General features: G+C 42.2%; 3 protein-coding genes across 3 annotated transcripts; 1 reads left to right on the plus strand and 2 right to left on the minus strand.

Annotated features, from left to right (window-relative positions):
• Nucleotides 1-739: 739 nt before the first annotated feature.
• Nucleotides 740-3,155, minus strand: ccdc96 (coiled-coil domain containing 96). Its single transcript, XM_034557398.1, has 3 exons — nucleotides 2,414-3,155; nucleotides 1,564-1,911; nucleotides 740-1,454 (listed from the first exon to the last, which is right to left on the minus strand). Exons 1-3 carry the CDS (start codon nucleotides 3,086-3,088, stop codon nucleotides 1,131-1,133), a joined length of 1,347 nt encoding a protein of 448 aa, XP_034413289.1. The 5' UTR covers nucleotides 3,089-3,155; the 3' UTR covers nucleotides 740-1,130.
• A 110-nt stretch (nucleotides 3,156-3,265) lies between these two features.
• On the plus strand, nucleotides 3,266-9,215 carry tada2b (transcriptional adaptor 2B). Its single transcript, XM_034557397.1, has 2 exons — nucleotides 3,266-3,608; nucleotides 6,780-9,215. Exons 1-2 carry the CDS (start codon nucleotides 3,339-3,341, stop codon nucleotides 7,992-7,994), a joined length of 1,485 nt encoding a protein of 494 aa, XP_034413288.1. The 5' UTR covers nucleotides 3,266-3,338; the 3' UTR covers nucleotides 7,995-9,215.
• Nucleotides 9,216-11,409: 2,194 nt separating this feature from the next.
• On the minus strand, nucleotides 11,410-15,267 carry grpel1 (GrpE-like 1, mitochondrial). Its single transcript, XM_034557646.1, has 4 exons — nucleotides 14,866-15,267; nucleotides 13,597-13,741; nucleotides 12,890-12,971; nucleotides 11,410-12,156 (listed from the first exon to the last, which is right to left on the minus strand). Exons 1-4 carry the CDS (start codon nucleotides 14,931-14,933, stop codon nucleotides 11,810-11,812), a joined length of 642 nt encoding a protein of 213 aa, XP_034413537.1. The 5' UTR covers nucleotides 14,934-15,267; the 3' UTR covers nucleotides 11,410-11,809.
• Between the last annotated feature and the right edge of the window lie 861 nt (nucleotides 15,268-16,128).

A 16,128-nucleotide genomic window follows, 5' to 3' on the forward strand; every position in this document is an offset into this window, starting at 1 on the left:
ACAAGAGAGCACTGTTCTATTTTCACATGAAGAGTTTACCTGGAGCTACCTTTTAGAGCGCCATCTTGTTTCTTTGTTAGAAACTTCCAAACCAGACTGCTCTCCACGTCACTCACTGCTTTCTTCTTCAGTCTTGATGCTGGAAAATAATAAAACAAGACATTAGGTGTAATTCTCATGATTACTCTTCTTACCTACTGTTTGGGGGACAAAACTCAGAAATGGCATTATTTCTTAAAGAAACTTAAGAAGGCAACATTCCCATGCCAGATTCTTGTAAACTCTTACTGAGGGGCAATAGAAAGACCTAAAACGGCTTCTTTCCTCTGATGTGATGATACAGTTTTGCTTTGTGTATCTTTCTTATGGAGCCAAATGGGACTACAAACTATTTTGTTGCGCAACCCTGTTGTACAATGACAGTCAATTATTTTTTAAATGTAATATTTGTGTTCTCCCTCCTCTGAACTGTGAGATCATGACTGAGCAGTGAAAGGAGTCCTCGTCCTTTGTGGTTATAAACTAGTGGGATGAAGATCATGGTATCTGATTGAAAGCTCCAGAGCAGCTACTTAATGGACCGTCTTCTCAAAAGAGCAGGAATATCAGCATGATGCCTTCTCACATCAAATCATATTGAATGTAAAACAAGACATTGTCAGGTTGAATATGTCACGTGTGAAACTAATATCACACGTTACACTTTTAAAATGAATCTACAGAAACAAAGACGTTCAATAGCTTTCCTTCTCTGTTTGTGAGTATGATGTTGTATTTTTATTATTTCACATGAGTTCTAACATATCATATATAAAAACATCAATTACATGTGACGAATAGATCAACATTGTTAATAACATTTTACATGAAAAAAATGACTATTAATCAAAAACATGCACAATGTATCTGTGTTTATTCTTGGAACAGTGTTGACGATATGTATCAAACACTATTGTTACTACTGTGTAGATCCATTTGTTTTACTGGATGTATGACATGGACATGTGTCAACAGTCTGGACCCCATCTCAGTGGATGTTATCTGGTTCAACACACTTCAAGAGATAAGTCTGATGCTCGTTAATGTTCCTGATGTAGTCTGATCGCACTTTAAGGTGTCAATTCAGTCATTCATGAAGTTGTCTTCTTCTTCCACCTGCCACAACTGAAGACCATCCCAACTCGTCGGCACTTCAGATCCTCCAGTTGTTCTTTCAGATGGTCGGAGGCGTCCACAGTGTCCTCAAAGTCTCGCAGCAGGATCCTGTTCCCCAGCAGCCCACGATGCTCCTTCAGCCTCAAGTTGTCTCTCAGCAGGCCGTTGCGTGCCTGCCTAGTCCTGGTCAGGAGGTCCCTCTTCCTGGCCACCATGGCCTCCACCATGGACAACTGCTCTCGCTGGGCCTGGACCTCCATCTGGCTCCAGAACAGCTTCTCCTTCACGTTTGAAAGGAGCTGTAAAAGAAAACACACTGCTCACTCAATTGCTTATTACCAGAATTCATATTAAGCAACTACAGAACCGACGTTGAAGCCATCTGTACCTTTTGGTTGGTCAACCTACCTCCAAGCTGCTGCTGATACTTTTCTGCATCTTTGAAGATACCTCGTTTTTCTTATCGGTGTATTTTTTCAGCTCCAGCCTCTCCGCCTGCAGCTGCTCAAACTGGAGATGTCGGGGGTCTCTGGAATGTTGGTCCTCCTCATGGAGCTCTGCCTCCAGCCTGTGAATCTTGATCCTCAGCTTGATGTGCTTGAGGCGCTGCTTGATCAGCTCCTGCTGCAGCAGCGTCTCTGTTTCCATGGTTGCCTCCACTTCGGCCTGAGCGGCTTGTTGACCCAGGCGCCGGCTCAGTGCTGCCACAGCTACTTCCTGCTTCTGTGCCACCAATGCTCGCCATTCATCTTCCACCTGAGGATGAAGATGAGACCGTTTGGCTCACTGATCAGTACACCGGAACACCTAATCACATTTATGCAATAATAATAGTAATATTATTATTATTATTATTATTATAAGTTCTTGTGGAATGTTTCTATTGTAATTTCTCAAGCGGGTCCACTGGGTTCAGATTACACTATTTATTCTTTCCAGTTGAATTGTATTAACTCTTTGTTCCTAAATCCTTCCCTGGTTCAGTATGCACGTCACCTCCACCCAGCTCACGGCGGAGCAGCATGTGTGGACCCCTTGTACTCATTTTTCCTGGAGGGATAGAGACCATTTCAAACTCTGAAAATGTGGTCATATGAAAATGCATTCATTTTTTTGGAGTATTTCTCTATCAAACAATTAAACAAACAAACAATTAAAGTTGATAATAAATATAGATGCTAGTTAACCATGGGAATGATCAGATGTCTACAGGCAAAGTTTCCAAACAATGTCAAAAAAGCCTGAAAATCAGACCGACCGTGTCCAGCTTCTCTCGGGCCTTTGACCTCTGCCCCTCTGCCTGCTGCTGAGCCGACTCTGAATCAGCGCCGAGCTGCTGCTTCAGGTCAGTCAGCATGTTAATGTACTTTTCATACTGCTGCAGCTGCTCTGACACCGGTACGGCTCGGTCCAGGTGGGCGTCGTCCCCGGCCTTCTTACGGAAGAGCACTGCCAGCTTCATCTGCAGCAGACGGCGCTGCCTGAGGGCTTCATTTCTGTGCACACACAGCTCCTGGAGGAGGCCGACCTCTCCTTCGTCTGCAGGAGCAGCAGTGGATTTGTCTTCTTCAGCCTCGTCTTCCTCCTGTGGTGGACTGGTGTTCTCGAGATGCAGTCTGGGAGGTCCATCGCCATCAATGCTGTTGATTTCAAAAACAATACGCCCATCGTTGGATATTGGCGGGTCGTTGACTTCATTCTTCTTCACATCCAAATCTTCACTTGTGTTGATGAAATCAACATTTCCACGGTTCTCTTCTGGTTCACAAGTGGCCTCTTCTTCAACACGGGCCCCTCTAGGGCTTTTAGAGTTTTCTTCATCATGATCTGATGCAATCATTTCAGCGTGGACACCTTCCTTTCCCTTTCCATGAACCTCCTCACTGGAGGCATCTGCTGACAGCACCCCATCATTGTCTGTCTCTCTATCCATGTTCAATAGAAAAAGAATACCCAAAAGTATTATTACATTTCTCTATAGCTGTAGAGCTCGTGCACTTCCCAAGTCAATGACACGGTTCGTTTGGTTTCAGTTGTCCTGGAAACTGGGACCGGGAACCAATCAGCGCCCGGCCCTACTCATTAATATTAACAATCAGGATGTGAGTCGGTCGCGCTGCGAAGCTCATTGTGCGCAGGCGCGCAGTTCTGCCTCCAACAACAAGAAGCAGGAGCCAGGCAACATGGCCGACCTGGGGAAGAAGTACTGCGTTAACTGCCTCGCAGATGTTACAAACCTGCGGCTTCGCTGCACTGACTGCCCCGATATCGAACTGTGTCCGGAGTGCTTCTCGGCCGGCGCAGAAATCGGAAATCACCGGAGATGGCACGGCTACCAGCAGGTCGACGGCGGCCGGTTCTCCCTCTGGGGTCCCGAGGCAGCGGGAGGATGGACCAGCAGGGAAGAGCAGTCGCTGCTCGATGCTATCGAGCAATATGGATTTGGAAACTGGGTACATCCCTCTTTAAGTTACTCAAGAGTTGTGTTCAAAGTCCACGTGACTGGTTGAGGGTCAACGGGCTGATGTTAGGGTGACGGTCATGACCTTTGATCCACGACCCATGTTCTGTTCGTCCTGTTGGACGACTGAGTGGACAAGTAACATGTTAGAAGTCACAAGTAACATGTTATATGTTATATGTAACATGTTAGAAGTTACATGTTATATGTAACAAGTAACATGTTAGAAGTTACAAGTAACATACTATATGTTACAAGTAACATATTATGTTACAAGTAACATGTTAGAAGTTACATGTTATATGTAACATGTTATATGTTACATGTAACATATTATATGTTACAAGTAACATGTTAGAAGTTAAAAGTAACATGTTACAAGTAACATGTTAGAAGTTACATGTTATATGTTACAAGTAACATGTTATATGTTAGAAGTTACAAATAACATGTTAGAAGTCACAAGTAACATGTTAGATGTTATATGTAACATGTTAGAAGTTACATGTTATATGTAACATGTAACAAGTAACATGTTAGAAGTTACAAGTAACATACTATATGTTACAAGTAACATATTATGTTACAAGTAACATGTTAGAAGTTACATGTTATATGTAACATGTTATATGTTACATGTAACATATTATATGTTACAAGTAACATGTTAGAAGTTAAAAGTAACATGTTACAAGTAACATGTTAGAAGTTACATGTTATATGTTACAAGTAACATGTTATATGTTAGAAGTTACAAATAACATGTTAGAAGTCACAAGTAACATGTTAGATGTTATATGTAACATGTTACAAGTAACATATTATATGTTACAAGTAACATGTTAGAAGTTACAAGTAACATTATATGTGACAAGTAACATGTTAGAAGTTACATGTTATATGTTACAAGTAACATGTTATGTGTTAGAAGTTACATGTTATATGTTACAAGTTATTTGTTAGAAGTTACAAATAACATGTTAGAAGTCACAAGTAACATGTTAGATGTTATATGTAACATGTTAGAAGTTACATGTTATATGTCACAAGTAACATGTTAGAAGTTACATGTTATATGTAACATGTTATATGTTACAAGTAACATGTTAGAAGGTACATGTTATATGTTACATGTAACATGTTATATGTTACAAGTAACATGTTAGAAGTCACAAGTAACATGGTATATGTTAAATGGAACGTGGTATATGTTACATGTAACATGTAACATGTTATATGTAACATGTTATATGTTACATGCTATATGTAACATGTTAGATGTTACATGGTGTATGTTATATGTTACATGCTATATGTTACATGGTGTATGTTATATGTTACAAGTAACATGTTAGAAGTTACATGTAACATATAACATGTAACATGTTACATGTGTCATTAAAGGCTCCAGACGTTCTCATGTCACATTGAGGATGGGAGCTTCAAACTGCCTCCAGAATACAGAGTACTGACTTCACCTAACGTGTTTAGATAGATCTGTATCATCAAACAGGAAATGCTTTTCAAGTCCATCCACACCAGGAGGAATGTAAGAGATGAGATTAGAAAGAAATAACTTGTAGTAACAAACATGCTTAAAGGAAGTCCACTAAACAGGTAGCGTGTAGTTGTACTCTTTTGCTCCAATGGAGTGTAACCCTGCTTTTTATACACACCAAGTAAATATCACTTTATTAATAAATGCATGACTTATATCACGAGTCAGCCTCCTATCAGGTTCAGGGTTGCAACTAAAACATATTTAGATTTTTGATGAATCTGTTATTTCTTATTAGTTCAAATAGTTTGAGAGACATTGTCAATGTCTGAAGGCTAATGCTTTACTTCACTGGTGTCCAATTACAGAACAGGGAAATAACTATGTAATATTGCACTCACTAAATTGGATTTCCTTGAAAGCAGAGCACCATTTAACCAAAGTCAACTGTCATGCATCATTTAGTTGAGTTTACTTAAGTTCACTTGCAAGCTCACAGCAAATGTACTAAAAAGCTCCAAATGTAACTACATAACTAATAAAACATTAACATTTAGCTAAATGGTTTTAATTCCAGGTGTGCATTATTGCAAATTAAAATATGCTAAATATTAAAAGTGGCAAACTGCCTACCCCAAGCGAAGGAGTTCAAGTATCTCTGGGTCTTGTTCACGAGTGAGGGTAAGGTGGAGCGGGAGATCGACAGGCGGATCGGTGCGGCTGCAGCAGTAAAACAGGCGCTGTACCGGTCCGTCTTAGTGAAGAGGAGCTGAGCCGGAAGGCAAAGCTCTCCATTTACTGGTCGGTCTACGTTCCAACCCTCACCTATGGTCACGAACTCTGGGTCGTGACCGAAAGAACGAGATCTCGGATACAAGCGGCCGAAATGAGCTTCCTCCGTAGGGTGGCCGGGCTCAGCCTTAGAGATAGGGTAAGGAGCTCGGTCATCAGGGGGGAGCTCGGAGTCGAGTCGCTGCTCCTTCGTGTCCAAAGGAGTCAGCTGAGGTGGTTCATCTAGTCAGGATGCCTCCTGGACGCCTCCCATTAGAGGTTTTCCGGGCACGTCCAGCTGGTAGGAGGCCCCGGGGAAGACCGAGGACACGCTGGAGGGATTATATCTCCCGGCTGGCCTTGGAACGCCTCGGGATCCCCCAGAATGAGCTGGAAAGTGCTGCGGGTGAGAGGGAGGCCTGGGTCGGCCTGCTGAACCTGCTGCCACCGCGACCCGACCCCGGATAAGAGCTGATAATGGATGGATGGATAAATATCAAAAGTATTTACAACAACATTCCAAAAGTTAAAATAATAGTTTACCTTAAAGTTTTACCATTGAAAAGTCAAATAATTTATAGTTGTAAACTTATCTTCCACATATGTTGACGTGTATGCTGTGCACTAGCTGAACGGTTCGAGGTTACATTCAAATGAATAGGACGTGTTTCAACTGAATACTCTGTCACATCGGTATCTCCTGAAACAACATTTTCAGGGTTAAAATAACATGTTAACAAAAATAATGAACATAAATAAGGTGCCGGTCCTGAGGCTAATTTTTAATTTGTGATATTGGGCTATATAAAATAAACTGAATTGAATATAAGAGCATTCCTTTGTATTTCTTCCACAAAGCTCGTTATGAACAACTTCCTGTCTGCTTTCTTTCAGGAGGACATGGCCGCTCACGTTGGAGCATCCCGAACTCCTCAGGAAGTCATGGAGCACTACGTCACCATGTACATCCACGGAAACCTGGGTAAAGCCTGCATCCCCGACAGCATTCCCAACCGAGTGACGGACCACACCTGCCCGAGCGGAGGGCCCCTGTCGCCGAGCCTCACCACCCCGCTCCCTCCGCTGGATATCAGCCTGGCCGAGCAGCAGCAGCTGGGCTACATGCCGCTACGTGACGACTATGAGATTGAATATGACCAGGACGCGGAGAAGCTCATCAGCGGGCTGTCTGTGAACTACGACGACGAGGATGTGGAAATTGAAATGAAACGTGCCCATGTGGACATGTATGTGCGGAAGCTCAGAGAGCGCCAGCGGCGTAAGAACATCGCCCGAGACTACAACCTGGTGCCTGTGTTCCTGGGCCGAGACAAGAAGGACAAGGAGAAAGAGAAGCCAGGAGTGCCTGGAGTCATAGGCACTGCTAGTGGTGTGGGGGGGGCAGGAGCTGCCGGTGGCACAATTGGATCAGGTTCCACTACAGCAGCAGGACCAGGTTCTGTTCCCAGTACGCCCAAAAGAAAGATCACCAAGGAAGAGAAGGAGCAACGGGTCAGACTGCGGGGGCTCTGCCAGTTCATGGCCCATCGGGAGTTTGAAGACTTCTTTGAGAACATCCATAAAGAGCGCGTACTGAGGGCCAAGGTACGGGAGCTGCAGCGCTTTCGCCGCAACGGCATCACCCGCCTGGAAGAGTCGGCTGAATATGAATCGGCGCGCCACAAGAGGGAGAAACGCAAGGAGAACAAAAGTGTGGTCGCCTCCAAGCGGGGCAGCGCAGGAGGAGGCGGGCTCGGCTCTGGTATGGGACTTGGGGGTGGAGCTGGAGGAGGAGGAGGAGGCCTTGCTGGAGGGTTGGGGGTTGGAAGTGGGATCAAAGAAGAGGGCAAAGATGGTGAGTTTTCCGCCATTGAGAATTTGGCGGGCTTTGAGCTGCTGTCTGACAGGGAGAAGGTGCTGTGCAACTCTCTGAACCTCAGCCCAGCACGATACCTGACTGTCAAAACCATCATCATCAAAGATCACCTGCAGAAAAGGCAAGGCATCCCGGCCAAGAGCCGGCTGCCCAGCTACCTGGACAAGGTCCTCAAGAAGCGCATTCTCACCTTCCTCACGGAAAGCGGCTGGATATCCCGAGACGCCTCCTAGCGACCCGTCTCCGAGCAGGAAGTCATACGTTGATCATTGCTGATAGCTGATTTGCTATAAGCTCCGTGGGCGGGACAAAACTACTGGCTTTTTTCAAAGGTGACCTTGTGAATATGTACATTGCAAAGAAAGAGGATGAAAAAAGGGTTTATTTTCATACCATGTTTAGGAACAAAAACTAACCTATATTTTTACATTTGGAAAGGGACCGGGTGGCAAATCAACTCTGTGGGTTCAAATGACTTTATGTCCACAATGTTACTACATACATGAGAACTACAATGCTAACAAGGAAATGTTGGTGTTAATGCAACAGGTTCATTGATGATTTTAGATTTAAACACTGACTGGGCAAAAGCCACTTGCACCTGAAAGGATCGTAAATGAGAATGAATCATGACACATCGTCACCGTTGTGGTTTTAGATGTTCTTCAGGATCTCTTCTTCAGGATCTTCTAAATGATCAACTGTGTCAGCTGTTTCATCAGTTAAAGCTGGACTGCTTGCTTTTCACATCTTCGAACCTTTTAAACATTGTTCTCCTCCATCTTCAGTAAACTCTCATTTTGTCTAACATTTTTCCTTCTTACTGCCTACAAGTGAAGGAAAAAGAGCACCATGGTTCAATAGTCATCTAGCACTCTTTGTACTGAGCACTGGCTACTGAAGGCACATTATATCTGGGTCCGACAGATAAAGGTTGACAGAGTTAGACACTATATATATATATATATATATAATCTCAGTATTGGTACACATGTGAGCCAATAAGCAACAAGAACTGTATGTAAATAAATGCCAAAGAATATTAAAAGGTTATTCAGAGACTGTTGTCATTAAACAAACTGTTCACTGAAGAGCTGACAAGTGTGTTGTTCCACTTTAAAACAACATCTTTAAAGGGCAGTTCACCACAACATCTAAAATCCATATTTAATCCTCTTACCTTTCATGTTATTTATCAATCTAGTTTTGGTGCAAGTTGCTTAATGTTGCCGATATCTGCTAGATAGATATGTGACTTCTCCAATTTAACGAGACTAGATGGAACTCTGCTTATTGTGCTCAAAGCAACAGCAACATAAAGTTGAAAAAGTCAACAACGATGTCTCTTTGCAGAAATCATGAGCCGTTTGCAACAAGGTCAACCAAAATATGTGTTTTTGATTTTGGAGGGGTTACTGTGGCTTTTAATAATACAATTATAAGGATCCTTATCATTAATATGTATGTGTTATGTGTTGATGGCAAAGAAGTATACATTGACTGCTTTATTGTATTTCACTTTTAAAGCCCCTGGAAACTTGGCGTCATATCTTAAGTACGACCGTTTAACTTAAGGTGGCCTTAAGTTAACTCTTAGTTGGCAGTGTTCCACCCACCTGTCAGGCCAGCTGTGGCCCACCTCCCTATCACCACTTGTTCAAAGGTTACGTCACTTTGTGTTGAAGGCAGAACCAAAACCGCAGTCCCTCATTTTGCTAACCCATATGCATCATTATATTAGTTAGTTATTTAAAGGATACAGGACATTTTCTATTTCTTTTACTGTCAACAAATCCCATGTAAAGACTCAAATCAACAATGAGTTGATTTTCTATCAAATATTGTGTTTGTATCCAAAGCCTGATATAGCTTATGTGTGCACCAATGAGGCACACGTGCACACACACTGTCAAAGTGCACTATTTACTCCTGTTTGAGTAACGTTTCCTAAAGACTGCAGTCCAGCTGTTTTAGGAGATTCATGAGCCTGTGACATTATATATGTTTATATCCATGAATCATTCTTCAGAAGATGCACAGCTTCTGTATGAATCAATGGACAGTTGGAAGGATTAAGATGTGGACTGACTGTCTGTTTGTGGGGTTTGTTGTAAATAAGAAAAATACTAAATCACTTCCCACGTTTCCTGGAAAACCTGGAAAACTGTTTTCCTCTCATTGAAAACGTGAAAAATTAGAGAAAAAGTCAAATGTCCTAGAAAATAATGTCAACATCTTTATATAGCTGAGTTACTCGACTGAGCTCCCCAACACGGGTAGCATTGCACAGGAGTTGACTCCGAGTCAACTGAATGTGATTCACACTCGGCTCATACCGGCTAATGCAACGTGCTACTTTGCTGCATTCTTCATGTCAATGGAGCCCAAAAAGCATGAAACGTGTAACCGCGTGTGATGAGTCCGGTTAATAATACCAGCAAACTCGACTAACTTTGAACACATTTGTCAACATTTCTAAGCGAAGAGATAGTTTTGAGAAGTTCTAGCATCAGACTTCAAAGATGGGAACAGGTTTGGTGCATTCCCTACTCGTCGTGACAGCTTCACTGACAAAGCCCTGGAAAAGAGCTCGAGAAGAGGGGGAACACTGGTAATATTCCACGCCTTATTTAATGAATGGAACCTCTTCATCCGAATGATTTTCAATGAATTCAGCTTGTGTTGTTACCTTAGTGGCCAATCAGTTTGGCCATCTCTCCTACATCTCCACGGCAAATGATGAACTAGGTCTAATGGGAGTTAGTTCATTGAAGATGCTGATTGAGCAACAGGCCAGGCTGAGTATCATCATATTGTCCATATTGGTTTTGATATGATACATGTTTCTGAAACCAGAAGGCTCGTATCCAACCTTACAGCAAACAGCCTCCATGTAGAACTGAGCGTTCCTCTTTGAATGTCCACTTTTGGTAATTCCTTCAGACAACTTTTTTAAAATGGAGTCGCGCTGCATGTGCAACCAAATGTTCCTTATTGTTCCAAAATGGTTGTTTGGTGTAAATGTCTCAAAGGAAAACAATTTGATTATATTTTTTCCATGGGGGCAATATTATTCGTCAGGGGCCTTTCACCAAGTGTAGATCTTTTTGTAAGATAAAGTGGAAACAGACTACAACCTGTGAAATGTAGAGTATTTTGTGTCATGAAAAGTTGATAGATTTTGTAATGAAAACTGATTTTGGAATACAGAGAAGCCTTTTGGAAGGGTTGATAGTGATGGCATGCGGTTTAATCTCATTACCGGTCTGATACTTGAGCCTTTTTGCTGTCCCATTATTTTTGTTATTGCACATGTTGTCATTGTATGAATGGAGATGTATTAAAAAGGCAAAGACTTTATAATTCTAGTTCTGTTTCCTTGAGGGTGACCCTGTTGAATAGCCGGCCTTCCCCTCATGTCTCACTTCGTGGCTTACAGTTTGAAAACCTTTCATTTCAGGATATGTAAAAGAAGGACTAAACGAAGATGCCAAAGTTGATCAGTTTATTCTAATGCTATTAAATAATTAAAAGCAGTTACCTTAAATTGTTGTTTAAGAACGTCACAATGACTGAGGCTGACTTACCAGAGCCCGATCACATCCAATGAACAAGGGGAGGGTGTTTTTACCAACTCAAGACAAAGTATTCAGATCCTCAAGTAGCCTCCTGCGCCTCGCTTTATTGACAGAATTCATTTAAAACTCACAAACAAGGACATTGTCAGGTTCAGGATTATTAGGGATTTAAACTAAAGTCTGGAATGATATTTACAGTTTACAGAATCAGTACTACTGCCTTACAATTAGAGTTAGGCTGGATGTTTGTAGGAGACGTAAAGCCTCCATCTGTGATCTGGTGAGGCTGACAAACTGAATGACTATCCTGTGCCAGACAAAGTGCATTAGTAAATGTTCCTGCTAAAAGATGGCGGTCCAGATACAAAGTCCAGCTCAGTTGGGTTCCCGTCTCTTGGACCCTCAACCAGTCTGTTGTACCTGAGGTCATCAGACACTCGGGCAACAAAGCAAATCCCACATCCCCCTTTCTAGGGGGCTTTGGCCACACCCACCAATGCTGGCCTAAGGGTGCGGCCGTGAAGCTTGTAGCCCACTTTGGTTACAATGGCTACAGTGCCAGGGTCCTTGCCCTCCACGGGGGCGTGAAAGAGCGCCTCATGCTCGTAGGGGTCAAACTTCTGGCCATCAGGGTTGAGTTTGACCAGGCCATGCTTGGTGAAGACCTTCTGGATCTGGACCTCTGTCATCACCAGCCCGTCGTACAGGTTCTTCAGGTGAGGGTTCTGGGTCGTCACCTCCTCCTTGGGCACACTGTCTGTGGCCTTTTCCAAGATGTCAGCCACCTCCAGCAGGTCCTTACAGAAGCCCTGGATCCCTAGTGATGGAAGGAAGTTAGAACATTCAACATGCTTTCAATCTCCCAACTTATCTCCTGGTGTGGTACGTAGCGTTTACTTTTTGTTATAGTTTTGATACGCTAAAAAAGGCAGCGTAGCAGGGGCACTGACAGAAAACAGTGAATTAAACAGGACAAAACAAGTTTAGCAACAGTAGCCGGCGGTCATTACAGACCACTTAAGGCTATAGAAGCAAAAATATTGGCCCTCATCTCAGCTTTTCAAATGGAGAATTAAAAATCAATAAAATAGAATGTACATTTTCCACTTGCAAAACTACTGACAAGTTGCTATCTGATATTTACAATACCTACAGTACAATTAGAGTGCCTCCAGTATCTGAAAGCTACAAAGAAACCCCTGAAAGTTATAGTCTCACTTTAAAGCCTATAACAGGTATATAAAAATAGTAAGGCATATATGTACACTCAAATTAGAAAAAAAGATTGAATAAGCTTGTGATGGAAATCTAAATAAAGTGCATTATTGTATGTAAACATTGCAAATACAAGTTTTAAGTAAACTAAATTGAAAGCAAACCATTTCACCACAAATATACAGTTTAATCAACAAAAGCTAACGCTGCCCTTGTTCCCAGTGACATCTAAAGGCTAGAACATGCAACTGCAGAATAAATATAAAACTTTTCTGCAGGATTCATCCATCCTGTTGAAATATTGAAAACTGGCAGCGCTAAAATGGAGTCTTTACCATATAATTTAGCATCTTCTATCATCTTCTGTGTCCTTGTCCTGAGGTTCTCTGTGTCCGCTAACGCCCGCTTGTACTTTTCCTGAAAACATGGTAGAAAAAGTAAGCAAACCAGTCATTATGTAAAGAGGCTCAGGAATAATATGTACTTAATTACCATTAAGCATTTTAATTTTAAGTGATGAAAATGTAACAATGTTGTAAACATGTCCTCCATTCACAAATACCATTTGATACAACATATTATTGTAAGACCTTCAATTTGATCTATTGTTAGTTAAGTTCAAACATTACATAGGGAATCCTATGTCCAGTGGTCAAACCATGTTTAAACTAAGGCTGTAACTAACTCATTGTATTACAGACTAATGTCATATTTTTCAATAATCATAGCGAATATTGCAGATATAAAACATCACTCAAAGAACCTTTTCACTGGAAATGACAGAAAATAATTAGAATGTTTGGGATCTACCAGTGATTACACATTTTTCATAGGAAGCGTGTATTTCAGTGAGATGAATGTGTCACTCTTTAGGTTTTTAGTCCACCTTAAAGTAGGTGCCAGGTAAAATTATAGGGGTCACTTAACAAAATAAGAAAAAATCTCCAGACTATTGTCATTTCTGAAGGATGCAGTAAAAAGAGATGCAGTAATTATCGACGTACAAGATAAGATAACACCAGTCTGATGGGGATGTACTCACTGTCATGTCCTTCAGCTGGTCCTCCAGCTTGGTCTTCTCCTCCATTAGGAGTGCCTCTGCTGCACTCTGGTCCGACTTCTCAGCCTCCTCTGACCCGTGGCCATTCTTCTGCTGGGTGGCTGTGCAGAGCAATCGTGGAGATGCTCTGTGTGGCAGGAAGGGAGAGGGATGTCAACTATGATGGTAAATTGAATCACTTTGAGTTTTGGATTACTGGCTTAACAAACAAAATAGCTTAAGACATAATTAGTGAATTAGTCAAGGTTTGTGAAAATGATGCGAAATAGATTTTAGAAGAACCCATCAGTAAGCACTGCGTATATTATCTTTCTTCTCCAGAGGCCGTTGTATTTTGGTTGCGAACAGCTGGATGACTGCCAGTCATACTAACCCAGAATGTGGTGCATTGTGTCATTCAATGACAACTTACTTTAGTATTCAGCCTAAAAGTGGAATTGTGTTTGAAACACAAGTAGGAGTGGAAAAGCATATTTCACCATATGTAATGTTTCTCTGGCCCGAGTATTGTAGAGACATGACAACTTCAGTCACAGAGGCTTCAGCTAATGCCATGTGAAGCTACATGAGAAGCTACATGTGAAGCTACATGTGAAGCTACATGTGAAGCTACATGAGAAGCTACATGAGAAGCTACATGTGAAGCTACATGAGAAGCTACATGTGAAGCTACATGTGAAGCTACATGTGAAGCTACATGTGAAGCTACATGTGAAGCTACATGTGAAGCTACATGTGAAGCGAAACGTTTAATCATCAGATGTAAGAATAGGTTTGGCATGTTCTCCATTCAAGAGAAGACGACACACTAAATCGTATAATGCACTTAATGTAATTAAATCATCTTATTAAATAACGAGCTGACAACACACACAACTCCAAATGACAGACAGCTATGATAGTGACATTAGCATACTGACCGAGGGCACATCCCTCTGTAGCGTTTAGCATGTGCCAAGTTATCTCATCGTCCTTCTTCGAGCGATGACATGCTAACAATGACACACACATAACCTACACTAATACGCTGGTTAGGTCAAGTTGTATCGGGTCATCTAACACGCACGTCCTGTCAGCCTGTCGTTCACGTAAAGGTCAACATTAGGGACCATGCTCGGGTAAGGAAGCTAAGGCTGCTAGCCGGGCTGCACTACTCCGTTCCCCGAGCCGCCATGAGCTCACAACCAAACCAAGCCCCGCATCGCTAGAACGGGGACAGTTCAGTAAACAAGTCCAGTGTCCGAGTGTTACCTGGTTAGCGCAGGTGAAGCTACAAGTGAGTAGCTCTGTCTCACTGCTCGCACACACCAACCCGCCATTTTCCCGTGTGACCCACTGGTGAGACCTCCTTGCTGACTGGACACGCAAAGTGATAACGGCCGCGTGCGGGTTGAGCCTATCAGGAGTCAGTAAGAAGAACATGGTTCACATTTGACCAATCAGAAAAGAGGTTGACGAGAAGGCGTAGTTTGGTTGAGTCGTAGTTAAAGGTGAAAGCTCCTCATGGGCCCACCAAGGACAGTTACAACAAATCCTGATCAAAAAGTCCTTATAAGGTGAAACTTTCTCGAAATAATAACTTAGCATCTCATAATTATGACTTAGTATCTCATAATAGGCTTGTTCGAGAAACTGCTTCTCGCCTGGAAAGTAGAGGAGAGCATGTGGGGCAGCTGCCTTTAAAGGATACACAGGAAGTCAAAGAAACAGTTACTTCCTGTTAGTTCCGATCTGTAGGCTACTTGGAGTTTACAGACCTCGTTCGGATATATTCATGTATTAAATATAAATGTAAATATATATGTATGTAAAAATGTGCATGTATCTGCATTGTATGCCATCATTTGTTCTTTTTATCTCTCTCTGTGAAACACTTTGCTGCTCGTTTTGATATGTGTTATATAAATAAGCTTTATTATTATGAACATAATATATGATTTTAATTAAACATGAGACGAAGAGGAAACAATCAAGCGTTAAGTATTACAACTACACAGAAAAATAAGGATTTATCGACAAAACTTGGTGTTTGTTGTCAAATGTGTTTGTTACTTCCAGACTAGATTACTGCAACTCCTTATTATCAGGCTGCTTCAATAAGTCTCTTAAGTCCCTCCAGTTGATCCAGAATGCTGCAGCTCGTGTACTCACAAAAACTAAGAAAAGAGATCACATGACTCCTGTATTAGCTGCTCTGCACTGGCTCCCTGTAAAATCAAGAATCACATTTAAAATTAAAGCTGCAAGCAGCGATGTGCGGGTCCTCGTTCCTCTTCCACGTCGGCGGTACTGGCCGGACGCCGGCTCCCTCGGCCGAGAACGCAGGCCCGCCGGTCTGACGTTTGAACGTTTGTCACGTAACGTCATGTAAATTACATGTGAATCCGATGCGTTTTAGGCTGATTTCCTTTGGCCAGTAGGTGTCGCTTTAACTGAATGAAAATAGGCTTGTCGATATCCTCAGGCTGTGACATTTATCAAGCGTTAAAAGTTTGGGGCAGATTCGAGGAAGTC

This window comes from Cyclopterus lumpus, chromosome 18 (assembly GCF_009769545.1).
Source record: "Cyclopterus lumpus isolate fCycLum1 chromosome 18, fCycLum1.pri, whole genome shotgun sequence".
NCBI classification, from domain to species: domain Eukaryota; kingdom Metazoa; phylum Chordata; class Actinopteri; order Perciformes; family Cyclopteridae; genus Cyclopterus; species Cyclopterus lumpus.

Excerpts from the sequence above, each read along its gene's own strand:
- ccdc96 (XM_034557398.1), bottom strand. The coding sequence starts at position 3,088 with ATGGATAGAGAGACAGACAATGATGGGGTGCTGTCAGCAGATGCCTCC. Across the intron at positions 1,912-2,413 it reads CCCGAGAGAAGCTGGACACG|GTGGAAGATGAATGGCGAGC; the intron begins GTCGGTCTGATT and ends CTTCATCCTCAG. Across the intron at positions 1,455-1,563 it reads GTATCAGCAGCAGCTTGGAG|CTCCTTTCAAACGTGAAGGA; the intron begins GTAGGTTGACCA and ends TTTCTTTTACAG.
- tada2b (XM_034557397.1), top strand. The coding sequence starts at position 3,339 with ATGGCCGACCTGGGGAAGAAGTACTGCGTTAACTGCCTCGCAGATGTT. Across the intron at positions 3,609-6,779 it reads AATATGGATTTGGAAACTGG|GAGGACATGGCCGCTCACGT; the intron begins GTACATCCCTCT and ends GCTTTCTTTCAG.
- grpel1 (XM_034557646.1), bottom strand. The coding sequence starts at position 14,933 with ATGGCGGGTTGGTGTGTGCGAGCAGTGAGACAGAGCTACTCACTTGTA. Across the intron at positions 12,972-13,596 it reads ACCAGCTGAAGGACATGACA|GAAAAGTACAAGCGGGCGTT; the intron begins GTGAGTACATCC and ends CCATGTTTTCAG. Across the intron at positions 12,157-12,889 it reads AGAAGATGCTAAATTATATG|GGATCCAGGGCTTCTGTAAG; the intron begins GTAAAGACTCCA and ends TTCCATCACTAG.